The sequence below is a fragment of the Cucumis melo genome, chromosome 6 (assembly GCF_025177605.1).
Source record: "Cucumis melo cultivar AY chromosome 6, USDA_Cmelo_AY_1.0, whole genome shotgun sequence".
Lineage (NCBI taxonomy): Eukaryota > Viridiplantae > Streptophyta > Magnoliopsida > Cucurbitales > Cucurbitaceae > Cucumis > Cucumis melo.
Genome location: NC_066862.1, coordinates 16,044,566 through 16,060,651, shown reverse-complemented (window position 1 = coordinate 16,060,651; position 16,086 = coordinate 16,044,566). Strand labels below are relative to the sequence as shown.

At 36.2% G+C, this 16,086-nt stretch overlaps 1 protein-coding gene across 1 annotated transcript in view; it reads left to right on the top strand.

Moving 5' to 3' along the window:
* The window catches only part of LOC103496808 (TATA-binding protein-associated factor BTAF1), a 33,787-nt gene extending 18,633 nt beyond the window's left edge, over window positions 1-15,154 (top strand). Inside the window, exons 15-29 of the mRNA XM_008458806.3 lie at window positions 930-1,355; window positions 1,444-1,887; window positions 2,232-2,351; window positions 2,438-2,920; window positions 3,172-3,710; window positions 4,121-4,613; window positions 4,707-4,775; window positions 10,737-10,841; window positions 10,917-11,144; window positions 11,215-11,478; window positions 11,568-11,617; window positions 11,957-12,066; window positions 12,146-12,228; window positions 14,267-14,479; window positions 14,657-15,154. Of these exons, the coding sequence (XP_008457028.1) occupies window positions 930-1,355; window positions 1,444-1,887; window positions 2,232-2,351; window positions 2,438-2,920; window positions 3,172-3,710; window positions 4,121-4,613; window positions 4,707-4,775; window positions 10,737-10,841; window positions 10,917-11,144; window positions 11,215-11,478; window positions 11,568-11,617; window positions 11,957-12,066; window positions 12,146-12,228; window positions 14,267-14,479; window positions 14,657-14,833 (3,804 nt within the window). The 3' untranslated portion in view covers window positions 14,834-15,154. The remainder of the gene's footprint in view (window positions 1-929; window positions 1,356-1,443; window positions 1,888-2,231; window positions 2,352-2,437; window positions 2,921-3,171; window positions 3,711-4,120; window positions 4,614-4,706; window positions 4,776-10,736; window positions 10,842-10,916; window positions 11,145-11,214; window positions 11,479-11,567; window positions 11,618-11,956; window positions 12,067-12,145; window positions 12,229-14,266; window positions 14,480-14,656) is intronic.
* Window positions 15,155-16,086: the final 932 nt, after the last annotated feature.

The following is a 16,086-nucleotide window of genomic DNA, read 5'->3' as shown; positions in this document are numbered from 1 at the left end:
TACCTTAGTGTTCTTATGTCTTATGTTTTATCTTTGTATTTGTATCCAACTAGTCTTCACTCCCCAAATTAATGGAAATGGGTCCATATTTAGGATGGTTTATATTTGTGATTTTTGCTTTTCTTTGTGTGTGAAACTGTATGCAATACTTTTTCTTTGTATGTGTGTTTATCAAGTCTACAGAAAAGTAAAGCCAGTTGTAGTCTTGTTATATAGCCCTGAAGTAAGCTAATGAGACGTTAACCTTTCGTAACTCTTGGTGACTCTACTTCCTCCAGTCAAACAACACCACCACCCCCCCCCCCCCCCCCCCCCCCAAAGAAAAAAAAGAGGTAAAAATGGAAAGGGAACATATGCTCACACACATCTAGTTCCCTGGAAACAGTACTTTAGTGGGTTTCTTTAACCCAATCAATATTGATGAGAGAGACTTGTTTATTTTTAATAAAAGAGACTTCTTTCCCTTAAAAAAACCAATGTTGCTCACAAAAAAAAAAAAAAAAAAAAAAAAAAAAAAAAAGCTGTTACAGAAATTTATTTGAATTTGGTGAAATTATTGGGATTTTTTTTTTCCGTCAAAGTGGTTTAGATTGGATTTTGGTGATTCTGCTCTTATGGGTATTTGTCAGTTGGAGGGAGCATTTGTAATTGGCTATGGCCCTTAGTTACTCTTGTATCTTATTTTTAATTCTCTTTCTCTGGTCAAAATGTTTGTCCATAGATTTTGGCGTTACCCTGGCCTCCTTGCATTGTAGACGATCAATCTTTTGTAGCTTTCCAGTTATTTTCCTTTTCTTAATTGTATGAAGGCAATTTCTCATCTTTTTGTCTCTTGCATGTTTCTCCTGTATCAGTATATAATGTGTTTTCGACCCTTGATTATTCAAAAGCTAGAACTGCTGAAAATATTTTCATTCTTCTGGTGTTAGTCTCAAGTGAAGGAACTGGAACTTGTCGCAAGATCATATGCATCATCGTGGATGGAGCTTGCAACAACTCCGTATGGTTCCACGTTGGACAGTTCAAAATTATTTTGGCCAGTAGCCCTTCCTAGAAAAAGTCATTTTAGGGCGGCTGCTAAAATGAGAGCAGTAAAACTTGAAAATGAGTCTTCCAGCAGAGTAGGCATGGAGTTGGCAAAGGTAACTATTTCACATGAAAGAAATGGAGATTCTTCGTCCAGTTTTTCTAAGATCATTGTCGGTGCTGATGCGGATATCTCAGTGACTCATACCCGAGTTGTCACTGCAACAGCCTTGGGAATTTTCGCTTCCAAGCTGAATGAAGGATCTTTGCAAATAGTAATCAGTTCATTATGGAATGCATTTAAATCCTCCTCTGGAGTTCGGCGGCAGGTACTTTGGAGTTTCATCTCAGTTTTTTTTGCCTGTTTCTGTCTTCCCCCCGCACAAAAAATTTATCTGATTGCTCACATCCCATTAGGTAGCCTCCATTGTTCTTATTTCTTGGTTCAAGGAGATAAGGAACAAAGCGAACTCTATAGGTCATGGAGTTATTTCTTGCCTGCCCAATTATTTACGAGAATGGTTGTTGGATCTTTTAACTTGCTCTGATCCTGCATTTCCTACAAAGGATTCACCACTTCCTTACACTGAACTTTCAAGAACATATTCTAAGATGCGTGGCGAGGCTACACAATTAGTACGGGCTATTGAGTCATCTGGGTTGTTTAAGGATTCCTTTTCAGGTACTCAGATTGACTTTGAGAACTTGACTGCTGATGATGCGATTAATTTTGCATCGAAAATTTCAACACCCATTGGAGATATTGATGAAAATGGGTTGGAGGGAAGGCAGGCTATTGATGATATAGAGTCATTGAAACAACGTCTTTTGACAACTTCAGGGTACTTGAAATGCGTTCAGGTATTTAGAGATTTTGAATTTTGCATTTGTACTTCTGTCCATTGATCCTTGACTTCGCATGTTGCCTTTTCCCTCCATTTTACGCATTACACATTTTGTACAATGTTGTAGGTGAAGTTTCCATCATAAAACATGGGTAATCAAACTATGATATTGTACGAGCAAGTGCACCACATTGAATTTTTGCCTTTGAATTAAATTGTTTCCATCATTATTGGAGGGTTTTTCTAACTGTTCTATTATCTTTAGCTACTGGTGTTCATCATGCCACTTCAAGATTATGCTTGATAGATTATTGTATTTTAATCTTTCTCAACATTCCATCTGTCTTGGAAAATTCCCAGAGTAATTTGCATATCTCGGTCTCTGCAATGGTTGCTGCTGCAGTTGTTTGGATGTCTGAACTTCCAGCCAGACTCAATCCAATCATTTTGCCTTTGATGGCTTCTATAAAAAGAGAGCAGGTAAATATTTGCTGATGTATAAACATAGCATTCAGAGACATAGACATGATATAATAATCACAAATACCATTTGGAATTATTTGAAGGAGGAAATACTACAACAAAAAGCAGCAGATGCACTAGCAGAGCTAATTTGTCAGTGTGTTCTACGTAAACCTGGGCCAAATGATAAGTTAATAAAAAATATTTGTACTTTGACCTGCATGGACGCTTCTGAAACACCTCAAGCTGCTGTTATTTGCTCCATGGAGGTAATCGATGAACAAGATATTCTTTCTTCTGGGACTAATACAAGAAAATCAAGAACAAAAGTTCATGCGCCGTCTGGTACAGACGATCGATCAAGAATTGAGGGCTTCATTAGCAGACGTGGCTCTGAACTTGTTTTAAGGTGTCTCTGTGAGAAACTTGGGGCTGCATTATTTGAGAAGCTTCCTAAGCTTTGGGATTATCTTACAGAAATATTGTTGCCTACTACTGTTGAAAATGTTACTGCTGAAGATGAACAGAAAATAATGCACTCCATTGAATCTGTGAAGGATCCTCAGACCTTGATAAATAATATCCAGGTAAAACTTAACTAATCCCCTAACGATTGAGGAAAGTCTAGTCTTCCTTTAGGATGAACGTGGTTGTACTTGTTTAGGTATTCTCTATTTTTTAAACCATTTTCTTCCAGCTTACAGTAATTATTTATATTATTGAGTGTGTTAAGGTAGTAGATAACTTCATTTTTTTTTTTCTGAAGGATGCTAAGGTTAAGAATTTCTTAGACAGTTGTTTCTGAATTATCTCAGTGAGTCTTATTTTGGATTTTCAGGTGGTACGGTCTATTGCTCCAATGCTCAATGAGATGTTGAAACCAAGACTACTTACCTTGCTTCCCTGCATTTTTAGATGTATTCGACACTCTCATGTTGCTGTTAGATTAGCAGCTTCTAGATGCATCACTTCCATGGCCAAGTCATTGACCACAGATGTCATGGGAGCTGTGATTGTTAACGCCATTCCTATGTTAGAAGATCTGAATTCCGTAAATTCTAGACAAGGGGCTGGCATGCTTATTAGCTTGCTTGTTCAGGGAATGGGTGTAGAGCTGGTGCCTTATGCTCCTTTATTGGTGGTTCCACTTTTAAGGTGTATGAGTGATTGTGATCAGTCTGTTAGACGGTCTGTGACCCGCAGTTTTGCTGCGCTTGTGCCTCTTCTTCCATTAGCACGTGGTCTTCCACCACCTACTGGACTCGGTGAAGTTTTTTCTAAAAATAAGGAAGATGCACAATTTCTGGAACAACTACTTGACAACTCTCACATTGAGGATTACAAACTCTGTACTGAACTTAAGATGACATTGAGAAGGTAAGCTTAAATTTTTTTTTATCGTAAAAGCAGAGTAACAATTGCATGATGCAATGTTTTGCTGTGCAAAATTACTCATACACCTTGATGTGTTTGCCTTCTAATCCTTCTGTTATTATACTACCTTCAGCAATCGACATTTTAGTCTACCGTCAACTTTTCTAGATCTAAATATTTCATTGTAACATTTTCACGAATTGATTGATTGATAAACTTTGTCAACTTTCCCTTCATTACTATGATGTAGATTCTAACAGTAGTTTGTTCTGTGATGTGTTTCTAATATCTTTTCTGACTTTCACTTTTTAATTCTTATCAAGGTCATTAATGTTGTCAATTTATGACGTTAGAACTGTAGATGTACTTTCTGGTTTTTATTTCTCCTCACTCTGTAGCTCCTTTGCTTTTAGATATCAGCAAGAAGGGATAAATTGGTTGGCATTCTTAAAACGTTTCAAACTTCATGGAATCTTGTGTGATGATATGGGTCTCGGTAAAACACTTCAAGCATCCGCAATTGTGGCATGCGACATAGTTGAACGCCTTACTTTGAATGATAGAGAGAATATTCCCCCGTCTTTAATAATTTGTCCATCAACACTAGTTGGACACTGGGCCTTTGAAATAGAGAAGTATGTTGATGGCTCCATTCTTTCTACCCTCCAATACGTTGGTTCAGTACAGGAGCGGATATCTCTTCGAGAGTGTTTCAACAAGTATAATGTCATCATAACATCGTATGATGTGGTGCGCAAGGATGTTGAGTATCTTTCACAATTTCACTGGAATTATTGCATATTGGATGAAGGACATATTATTAGGAATGCAAAATCCAAAATAACCCTTGCTGTAAAGCAATTGAGATCCCAAAATCGTCTGGTACTAAGTGGAACCCCCATTCAGGTTAGTTTATCCTATCAAGGTTTTTAAGTTACTATAATCAAAATAGTGTTTCGTTTCTTTTTGTCTGATAAAATTCTCAACTTTCTGTGGCAGAATAATGTCATGGATTTGTGGTCACTTTTTGATTTTTTAATGCCCGGTTTTCTTGGAACAGAGAGACAGGTAATAGCTCCATATAGATATATTTTTTCATCAACTAAGTTTTGTTTACTTGTGTTGTTACCATTTTTATGCTGGTTTTATATGTTTTCACTTCTCATGTCAATAAAAAATACAAGCTCACCATGCACTGAAATTAAAAGACAAAACTTCAAATTTTACACAAAAAAAAAAAAAAAAAAACAATGAATATATTTCTATCCTTTGTTAACAAGGAGAGACACTTTCCGTAATAAAATAAAAAGAGACTAATGCTCTTGAAATACCAACTTTGCATGGGAGAAAAAAGGACGACGTCGAAATGAAATATATTTCTAGATGTTCTACTGCTACATGTTCTACACGCTCTATTATGATGGAGATTACAAAAGAGCACTCAAACTTTATCAGTAGAAATTTGTTTGCTAGCCTCAATTTTGCAACTGCAGTTGCTTAGGGGGCCACAGACTAAACACATGGCATATATATTATGTATACATGACCACACCCTATCCCAAACAAGGCGAATGGGCCTTGAAACTCATATGTACCCGTAATTCTTGGCTCAACAGCAAAAAATTTCAAAACAACAAACTATCCTTTGTGCTTGCCTTGAGGTTGAGCAAGCTACGTGTAGTTGCTCCTAGACATAAAAGATAGTCACGTACTCTCACTTCAACTAAATGGTAACAACTGACATCTTCAATCTTGAACAACTGTTTTCGAAGAAGATACATTCTGCAAGTAGCTTGACTCCTTCCTTCAAGCCTACAGCCAAGTAGGAGACCCCATCTTTGACCTTAGCAATTGTCTTAGCCCTTCACTTTGATGACCTACTTCCCTAGGTAACATCATCAATCCATTCATCTCTTTGACAATTTGCGGTTCGTGATAACCATCAATTTTCTCTATCAGACTTTTCATCTATTATAAACTAATGAGTCTTGATCTAACCAATCAAAATTGACTATCATTGTTGTTCCCTCAACTTGACCCTGAACATGCTGTCTGGAGCTTAAACTGGCATCCACTGTTTCTTTGATCATTTGGTGACATTAGTCAACATCTACATATGTACATGGTGGCCAACTCCACTTACATTTATTGTTGTTTAATGGTGCTCGGTGGCTTCTAACCCTACCCAAGCACGGAGTACAGCAACATGCTATTTGGGGTTCATCTTTAAGTTTGAAAATGTGGGGATGGATTAAATTATCAAGAATTACATCGTCAAACTTGAAAAATAGTAAGCTTTTGTTATCAAAAGTGAATAATATGGAAACATTAATGTTTTCTTTGCCCACAAAAAAACCTCCAAACAGACCTTGAAATTAGATTTTGTCAATTATTATGAAAAATGAACCTTAAATTTAAAGGGAGAGAATTTTCCAAATAAGAGACAACACCAACAGTAAGCAAGAAAAGGGAAAGAATCTTACAATAGGGAAACAACGCTAAAAAGAGTAAATTTTGTGGAGATCAAAAATTGAGGAGAACTTTTCTATTTTCAACAATCCCTCTCAAGCTGGTTGGGCTGATATGATAATCAAGTTTAGCTCACTCGTTAGGACTTCAAAAGCCTTGAATAAGACCTTTGTGAGAATGTCTGTGATCATCTATATCTTGTTAGATATCTAGTAAAGAGAGATGCCTTTGTTTTAAATTCTCTTTGATAAAGTGAGGACCAGTTTCTACATGCTGGTCATGATGGAGTGGGCTTTTGACAATGCTTCTAGTAGCTTGGTTGTCAAAGTGGATATCTATTGGTTCTTTTGAAGTGATTCTCAGTTGTGATAGAGTGCTTTCGAGTCATATTCCTGCGTATATTCCTTAAGCAAGGGCTCTCAATTCTTCTTCAGTGCTACTCGCCTACTCCTAGATGCAACCCATTGCCTTTTACTTCGTCAAGTGATATGTTTTCCAGACAAAGGCACAATAGTCACTGCTTGATCTTCTGTCAAATCCGCACCTGTGAAGACTTCAAGGTTTCTTTTTATGGACTTCTTAATCTGCAACCTCTTCCAAATTTCCTTTTAAGTAGAGTATCTTGTAAATTGTTTTTATTTTTTCCTTGGTAGAGTTCTTCATTAGTTGATTTACAACGCTCACTCCAAAATAGATATCAGGTCTAGTGTGAGTTAGGTAAATTCGTTTTCTAGCAAGCCTGTGATATTGTTCTTTATTAACCGATGTTTTTCTTTGCTTGAGTGTTAATTAGGATCAACGAGGGTGTTTATATCAATTTTCTAACAAGTCTTTGACATTGTTCCTTGTTAACAAAAACAATTTTTAAAAATATGATGTAAAGATTAGTCACCTCATCAATGCCATGTCACTTTTTTGTCAGTTAAAACTTACGATACACGATATGTTATGATACACGATACACTAAGAATCAATTTCGATACATGTTGCATTTCACGATTTTACAACTTGGAGTTGAATAATGGTCAATTTAACCTAGAGACTATTTAGAATGATTTTCCAAACCTCTGGAACTAAAGTGTTGTTTTTGAAACTCTAGGACTAAATAGACATTAACTACAAACCTGAGGGACCAAAAGTGTAATTTGCCAATTTTCTTTAAGAGATACAAACCCCTGTTCAAGTGAGTGGTTCTCAATCCTAGAAAATATTTGAGGTTGCCTAAATCTTTCACTTAATAGTTATTTTAGGTTTCTTTGTTATTCTTCCTGACGTCTCATGGCGGTATAATGTGTCATCCTCATAGATAATAATCACTATATTTAGGAATGTTTGATTAAAAGAGTAACTAGATTTCCTTAACTTTTGAGATATTGAAGCTCTTGAAGAACTAAAGATTGTCTAAGAAGCATTATTCATTAAAGGTTTCTCCTGCCTGATAGATTTAGCAAGATTGAATCAAGTTTTAAAAGATTATGTCTTGAAGCCTAAATGGGCGTTTTTAGATTCAGAATAGTCAAAACCAGGATTCACACAGAATCCATTCACAGACCTTAAAGAGAACAAAGCAAAGGGAAAGATGGCTTGATATTCTTCCTCCTCTCATCGGAGCTTTTTTTTTTTTTTAAACAGAGACAAGCCTCTTTATTAATGTATTAATAGAGAAGAAACTAATGCTCAAAGTACAAGAGAATTATACTAGGAACGAAAAGAACGATTACAAACAAAAGTACAGACGGATTGAACAACCTGAACAAACCAAACAACCCAAACGAAACCTCGAGCGAAATGATAAAAAACCAAGAACAAAGAAAACTTAAAAATCAAATAAGAAACTCAAAAAAAGCTCAAGATTGCGGACTAAAAACTTCAAAATGGATGGGAGGAAAACACCAGGGAGAGCAAACAACCATGCAGCTTCAAGTTGAGGTTTGTTGGAAAAATATGCCTCTAAGTAGTCCTTAAATATTGAATGAGTAACTAGAGCCAGAAATTCAAAAGAAACTTTAGAGGGCCAAAATAATATAAGCATCTGTTGAACTTCTTGTGAACCACTAAAACCAAATTGAAAAATAATAACTGTAATAATTGGCTTAAAAAAACGAGATCAAGTCTCGATTCTCACATCAAAATGAAACCCTAATTTGGTCCGGTCCTAAGCTTATGATTCTGAACTAAAACCAAAACAATTCCACATTTCTCAACAATGGACTTCAAGTGGTTTGGAATTTCACAATGCTGAACTTGTAAGGGGAATAACAAGGTCTGTTTCTTAGTAATTAAATCCTCCTCTCCTCTGTTCGAAACAGGGTATTGAGATTAGATTCTAAAGGATCCTTGAGGTCATTCTTTTTGCTGACTTTGCATATGTTAGACTTACTCGCTGTGCACACTAAAAGGAGAGTCAAAATCTGCTGCACTCTTCTTTTTAGATGAAGAAAGTGGAGTTTGGGTCGGAGAACATCTCAAAAAATTTACCTTAGGCATAGAGAAAATGGAGTAATTAAAATGAGGATGAATGGAGCTTTGAGGATTTGAGGATTGAGAAGCGGCTTGAGCAAGGGCACAATTTGCTTCCAAAAAATCAGATCTGATCTATAATCAATTTTTCCTTTGTAAATTCCTTTTTGATGCCTCCTTTACCCTTTTCCTTCTAACAAAATGCTTTGGAAAAGTCTTCGAAGGGATGTGGGAGAACCCTTGATTTTGGATGTTTTCAGCCTTTGACCCAGATTTAGCCGAGGATGAGAGGGAAGACGAAGAAAGACCAGCAGAGGAAGAGTTGGAAGTTGGAGCTTTTTCGGAGGGGATTTCGGTAGGCATCATAACCGGCAATAGGGATGAAGACTTTGATGAAGCAAAGGGAAGTAACCTGCTAAGGGAGGAAGGAGCGGGAAAATTGTGGTCACACTTCGACAGAAGAGGCTGATTTCCCATTTTGGTTAAAGGAAAGTAAAAGTAATTGTTCTACCCATGATGGAAGCCCAAAAGACACGAGGGCTCACTTCAACCAATCCAAAATCAGTTGGTTTTGCCGCACCAGAATCCAGTAACATCCCTGTCCTTGTCGTTAAGCACTCAAGTAGCTTCTCTTCCCTTTCGACTTCTTCTTCTGCCACCTTCTTCTGCCAAATTCACTTCTAGATCAGGGTCTAAACGTATCACAATGGCCCAAAAAGTTTCACATCCCTTCAAACCTTTTCCAAAGCATTTCGTCAGAAGGAACAAAAAGAAGGCATACACTATGAAGAAAAGCTCCAAGGCGAAGTTTATTTCAGAAATTAACTCTGATATATTGGAAGAAAGATGCTCTCAATTCCAGATTTCTAACCAAGTTACCAGGTCTGATTCTCAAGCTTCCCATACTCACCAATTCAACTATTCCGTTTTCTCTTTGTTGAACTCGAAGGTGAAATTTTTTAGAGGAGTTCCAAGTCATACCCAAGTTTTCCATCTAAGAAGAAAGGAAAGCCTGTCATTTATTCGCCTTTCAGTGTAAGCAACGAGGAAATTGATCATTTCGAAAAGTGGGCTGAGAATGAGAGGAAGAGACAGTTAAGGCATATCTGAATGCTTTGTTTCAGTGTGAGGAGGATCCGATTGATGTTCAGTTGTCCTGGGATAATCTCAAAGTCATGCTTGTGGTATCGCTGAACATTTGAAGTCACTGGTAGCAGAATGCAATCTTGTTTTTGGATTATTCTTCATTACATACAGCGTTGGTAAAAAAGCCAGTTTTGGTGCTTATTCATGTTTTGACTCATTGTGTGCTCAGCTTCTTCCTTGGATGGATTAATCAATCTTTTCAATGCCTTCTCAGAATTTCATCCACCCAGCTTTTAATCCTATTCCTAATCCAGGTGCTCATTTTCCAATAGATTGAAGCTGTGTTTTTCCGTTCGAAGTTGATAGAGTATTTGCAAGTTATCCGCTGCCTTTTACGTTCCTTCTATGCTCTGTCATATCCATCTCGGAAGATTTACAGCCTCTTGGACTGCTGCATCTAGTTTTTGTTTGTTCTGGTTTTCCTTGTTTCATCTCGAATTGTTATGTAGGGTTGCTTGGGAGTTGTTGGTTGGGTTTTTCTCCCTTTTGTTTAGCTTGTTCTCTTGGTTTGGACTTTTTGAGTTCGTCATTTTCATTCCTTATAATCTTGTTGTGTTTCAACTCATTACTTTGTACTTTGTACTTGAGCTTTAGTCTCACTCATTATATCAATGAAGAGGCTTGTTTTTGTTTTTTTTTAAAAATAGTAACTAGATTAATATTACAAGAACCCTTTTGTTCAGTTTTTGAAATTTTTTTCAAACCAGACTTTTAGGGGATTGTTTTAGGCCATAAAGGATCTTTTTGTCTGCACACTTGTTTGGGATTTTTTTCCGATTCCATGCCAGTAGGTATATCTGTATAAACTTCTTCTATGTCTATCGAGGAAGGCAACTCCTATCCGAAAAAAAAAAGGTCTTTTCACTTACTGAAATGTCAAATGCGTTCTTATTTTAGTTGCTTTTTGCCGCTACCATATGTACAAAGTTTGGTAATTTTGTTTTCATATGGCAGTTCCAATCAACTTATGGAAAACCACTACTAGCAGCTAGAGATTCCAAATGTTCTGCTAGGGATGCAGAAGCTGGGGCACTTGCCATGGAAGCATTGCACAAGCAGGTTCGTCTATTTCTTTTTCTTGTGTTATATAGATGTTAGATAATTGCCTTTTGATCTCTATATTTGTTTTTATAGGTCATGCCTTTTCTTCTTCGGCGAACTAAAGATGAAGTGCTGTCTGATCTGCCAGAAAAAATTATTCAAGACAGGTTCTGTGACTTGAGCCCTGTACAACTCAAATTGTATGAAAGGTTCTCTGGTTCTCATGTTAGACAGGAAATATCAAGTATGGTCAAATCAAATGAATCAGAGGTACCACAGGAAAGTAGTGGTTCAACAAAGGCATCCTCACATATTTTTCAGGTACGCTTTTTATTTCTATTCTTGTTTTCAACACTGTATCCCTGATGCATATATTGTTTTACTGTCTCAGGCACTCCAGTATTTGCTTAAACTTTGTAGTCATCCTTTGCTTGTTACGGGAGAAAAAATGTTAGATTCGATGAAGTGCATCCTGACAGAACTATTACCTGACTGCTCTGACATTATTTCCGAACTTCATAAACTGCACCACTCTCCTAAACTAGTTGCTCTTTCGGAAATTCTTGAGGAGTGTGGCATTGGTGTTGATACTTTGGGTTCTGATGGAGCTGTCAGCTTTGGCCAGCACAGAGTCTTGATATTTGCACAGCATAAAGTAAATTGATTGATATTGATTATTTGTTCGTGAATTTGAGCCTCTGTTTTTCACTGGGCGATAATATAATCTCTGAGGTTTTTCTGCAGGCCTTATTGGACATTATTGAAAGAGATTTATTCCATGCTCACATGAAGAAGTTAGTATACCATCTTTTTTGTTTTCATCAAAGAAATTAGCATGCAACTTTGTGGTTTTCTCTTTAGTAATGGGATGCATTAAATTTATAACAATAGCTCGATTTTCTTTCGTTTGCGCCAACATTTTTATTCATCTTCATGCGTACTTTGGTCATCTAGCACACTGAAGCATAACCCACGGTTGTCTTCTCTTAAGAAATAATCTTTTCTTGCAATTTTGACCTGGCAATCTCTTGGTCATTACCTCTTCAATATTGTTACTGTAGCTCAGACTAGTTCCGTTTGCATCCCAACAAATTTTGTTCGAGTTTTCATATTAAATTCCTCCTTACCTGCAGTGTTACGTACTTGCGACTGGATGGATCTGTTGAGCCAGAAAAACGGTTTGACATTGTTAAGGCCTTCAATTCTGATCCTACAATTGATGTATTGCTCCTTACAACACATGGTTGGTTCATATTCTTCCGTTTTACCTTTTCTCAATTTGGGTCATCTGATTGTATATGCTAACAAAATCACAATTACAGTTGGCGGTCTCGGTTTGAATCTGACATCTGCAGACACCCTTGTTTTCATGGAGCATGATTGGAATCCAATGCGAGATCATCAGGTAGTCTGAAAGGAAAGCATAAATTTTAGATACTACAGTTGCTGACATTAAATATTTCTTTTTGTAGTAGCTTCAAGAAAATTATTTCTATTTGTCACATTTACTTGGTAATTAGTATGGTTACTGATTGCGAATTGTCAGATCATTATCTTTTAGTTTGCTAAAACAAAAAGACCTTAATTGGCGTTCTTTGGTCGTCTGCAAAAATGCAGCTACTATTTCGGATGCTGTTAGGGCTTAGATAGAGGGAATCATAGTTTTCGATTGTGTCATCGTGCTCATGTGTTTGAACCTAAAAAAAATTGTGTTGTGGTGCTTTGGTGCTTTGTGTTGATAAAACTAGCAAGTAAAAAAATATGAATAGTATTAAAGGGATATAAAAAATAGTTGAATTGTTGACCATTCTTAGATTAACCTAGTGGTCAATGAGGGCCATGTTATTAGCCAATTACGCTACCTATTTAGGATTTAATATTTTATGAGTTTTCCTTGACACTCAAATAGTGTAGTGTCAAGTAGATTGTCTCATGAGATTAGTCACGATAAATGTAAGTTGGTTCAAACACTCATGAATTAAAAAAGAAAAAAGATTGGTGAAAGGATGAATAGTGGTGTTAGCCTAAAAAGAAAAAAGATTGGTGAAAGGATGAATAGTGGTGTTAGCCTACAAACACTTTCTACCCATTCTTTCACATTGTCTTCAACATAAAAGCTAGGATATGAGTCATGAATAACCATCCATGTCATCGAAGTATTATTATACAATATTTGACATTTCCAAGGGATTAAAATTGTTAAAGCGTTGGTAGGATATTAAATTGATCATCATCCATCACCTTAAACTATTGGGTCAAATGATGATTTAACATGGTATTAGAGCAAGAGGTCATGTATTCAGACCTCTATAATGTTATTTTCTCTCCGATTATTGTTGATATCCATGTGTTGGATCTTCTACTAATTTCCAACCCATGAGTGAGCCATGTTAAAGTGTTGATATAATAATATTAAATTTATCTTCACCCATTAGCGTCGTAATGGGTCCGTGGTGGCTTAACAAAGTCCCCTTGCCAATTGACTTTAGAAACAAATATGCAAATGAGTAATCTTGCTCAGGTCTCGTCCACCTGTACAATGCCAATGCTTCTTCCAAATTAACTTTTTCACCTGAGATTGTTTGCATCAAACTTGGTTCCTCTTGAGTTTTGGGAACTCTGAAAGATTAGCAAAGCCACTTGAAAATCAGTTTGTGTTTTACTGGGTTCTGACCTTTGTGAAACTTGGCTGCTTCCTTGTAGTTTTAGTGTGAGCCTATAGCTTTCCTTTTCTTTCTCCCTCGTTTTATTGATGCATACAGCCAATGAGCCATCTTGATCAACTGTCAGTACTGAAAGAATTCCCATTCTAACCTCCCTAACTGCTCCAAGAAATCTCTTACATGGACAAAAGGATGAACTTTTTTATTTTTATTAGAGTTCTGGGTGGCTAGATATGGTTTGTTACTTGAGATAACTTCGAAGAGGTTAAAATGAAATTTTTGGAAAAGATATGTCAAATTAGTGGATAATGGCTGTGTTAATGCCCCCACTACCATTTTTTCCATGGAGGTCTTGATGTAGGGACCTTTTTTTGTTTTAAAATTTTTTTCGTTACCGTGCTGTTTCTCCATCTACTCCCAAGGAATAATATGGAAGCGTTTTGGTTATTGTTTCAAATTTTTGTAATATATTAAATATAGGAGAATTTTGCAAAATGAGTTGTGTTTTTATTTCACATTTTTTTAGAATAATCATCATTACAGTTTTCAGAAACTACTTAAAATCAGGGAACATGCAGTGCATTAACTAAACTGGTTTTACACAATACTCTGTACTGTTTGAGAATTTTAATTGAAGTACTAAAATTTCAAACTGATTTTAAATAATATTCTAAATTGTTCGAGGATTCTAATTGAAGTATTATAATTTTTAGTTCTCATTGTTAGACAAAATTAGTTAATCAACTATATGGATCTTGATTGATGTAATTATTTTTGTAGGCTATGGACAGAGCCCACAGGTTAGGCCAGCGGAAGGTTGTAAACGTCCATCGGCTCATTATGCGTGGAACACTAGAAGAAAAAGTTATGAATCTTCAAAAGTTTAAAGTTTCAATTGCTAATGCTGTCATCAATTCTGAGAATGCCAGTATGAAAACGATGAATACTGATCAATTGCTTGATCTTTTCACATCTGCCGAAACCTCCAAGAAGGTATTACTATTAATTTGATTATAGATAATGGTAGCACGATTGGATTTCAATCTATGAAACCTTTCATTCTTCCCTTATGACTAAATGAAGTATTGAAAGTAAGTAGAGTAGTTCTAATTTCTCACCATCTCTCTCTGGAATCAATAATTGTTGATTAAGTCGGTTCATAAAATGTAGGGAGCGGCGTCAGCATCATCTAAGCAGTCAGATGGTGACTTTGATGGAGAGGTAAAAGCAATGGGTGGAAAGAAGGGTCTGAAAGCCATCCTTGGAGGACTGGAGGAACTCTGGGACCAATCTCAATACACTGAAGAGTACAATCTAAACCAGTTTTTAGCAAAGCTTAATGGCTGAAGTTCTTGTGTACACACCATGTACAAAGTGTATATAAAGTGGGAGATGATTGTAAGGCCCAAATTTTGACAGTTTAACCAATAGGTTTCAAGTCTTCCCTAAGACTCTTCCGTTCCAATTACTCCCCCTTTTTCCCCAGGGGCTTGTGCAGCTTTTTCACCAATGGTTGGAGAGTATAGGACGACGATTTACAAGAGGTGTAACGTAAGGTCTCACGATTTATGCACTTTCAGGAATGGGAAGAAAAGAGAATTTGTATATGGCGGATATTGTATATACAATTCATTGCATCTTTTAAATGAAATCCATTCTTCCATATAACTTATTTTTCAATGGAAAATTGTCAAGCTTTTGTTTGCAAATGTAAGGTTATTTGTGCTATATTTGATGCTACAACAATCTTCTCAACCACAGAACTTGATATAATTAATTTAGAATCTAACTGTTACAATCATGTAGATCAATGACCTGTATGAAGCAACTCTTTGTAGCTCGAAGGTCCTTCCATTTCGAAATACTAAGTTAATACTTTGAAACTTAGTTGCACTCGGAAACTTTCTAAACTTAATTGCTCCCCTAACTTCCTAATTAAAGTAGGCGATTAATCAGATTGAAAATTTGAAATTTGAACGTTTGAGAACTTGCCGATGGTTAGGAGAGAGATTTGCAATTCTCTCTTTTTCATTTTCTATTTATTGTTTTTAGTTGTTTAAATAGTGCATTTGAAAACTATTTCTTGTTTTTTTTGGCAAATTTCTTTCTTCAAAGGCAAAAACAAAACTCACAGTTGTATACAAATTTTTAATTAAAAAATATAACGTCTAGTTTTTAAGGTTTGTTCCAATCGATCAGACAATTTGGTCCAAATGGTTATAGAAACTTTGATTTGAATTTAGTTTCAACTTAGTTTGAAATTGATCTAATTGTTTGGGTAAGGAAATTAAATTTACTTGTCCCTGAATTATCTTTTGTTTAGATGAAACTTTTCTCAACATTGCTACAACACACAATCATCGAATAATCTGCCCATTTTGGATTAAGCTATTAGAGGCGATAAGAGATCTAATTTGAAACAAACTCGGGCTCTTTGCAAGGTATATGTTTAGTTGGTGCATTGGAGTTTGGACTTATCGGAATAGGGTTGAGAAGTACCTACCCTTCGATTAGAACGCCTAAGAAAGTATGCTCCAGAACTGACAAGCTTGTAGAAGATGCTTCAAAGTATACGACACGAAAGGGTGAGGGTGACTTTA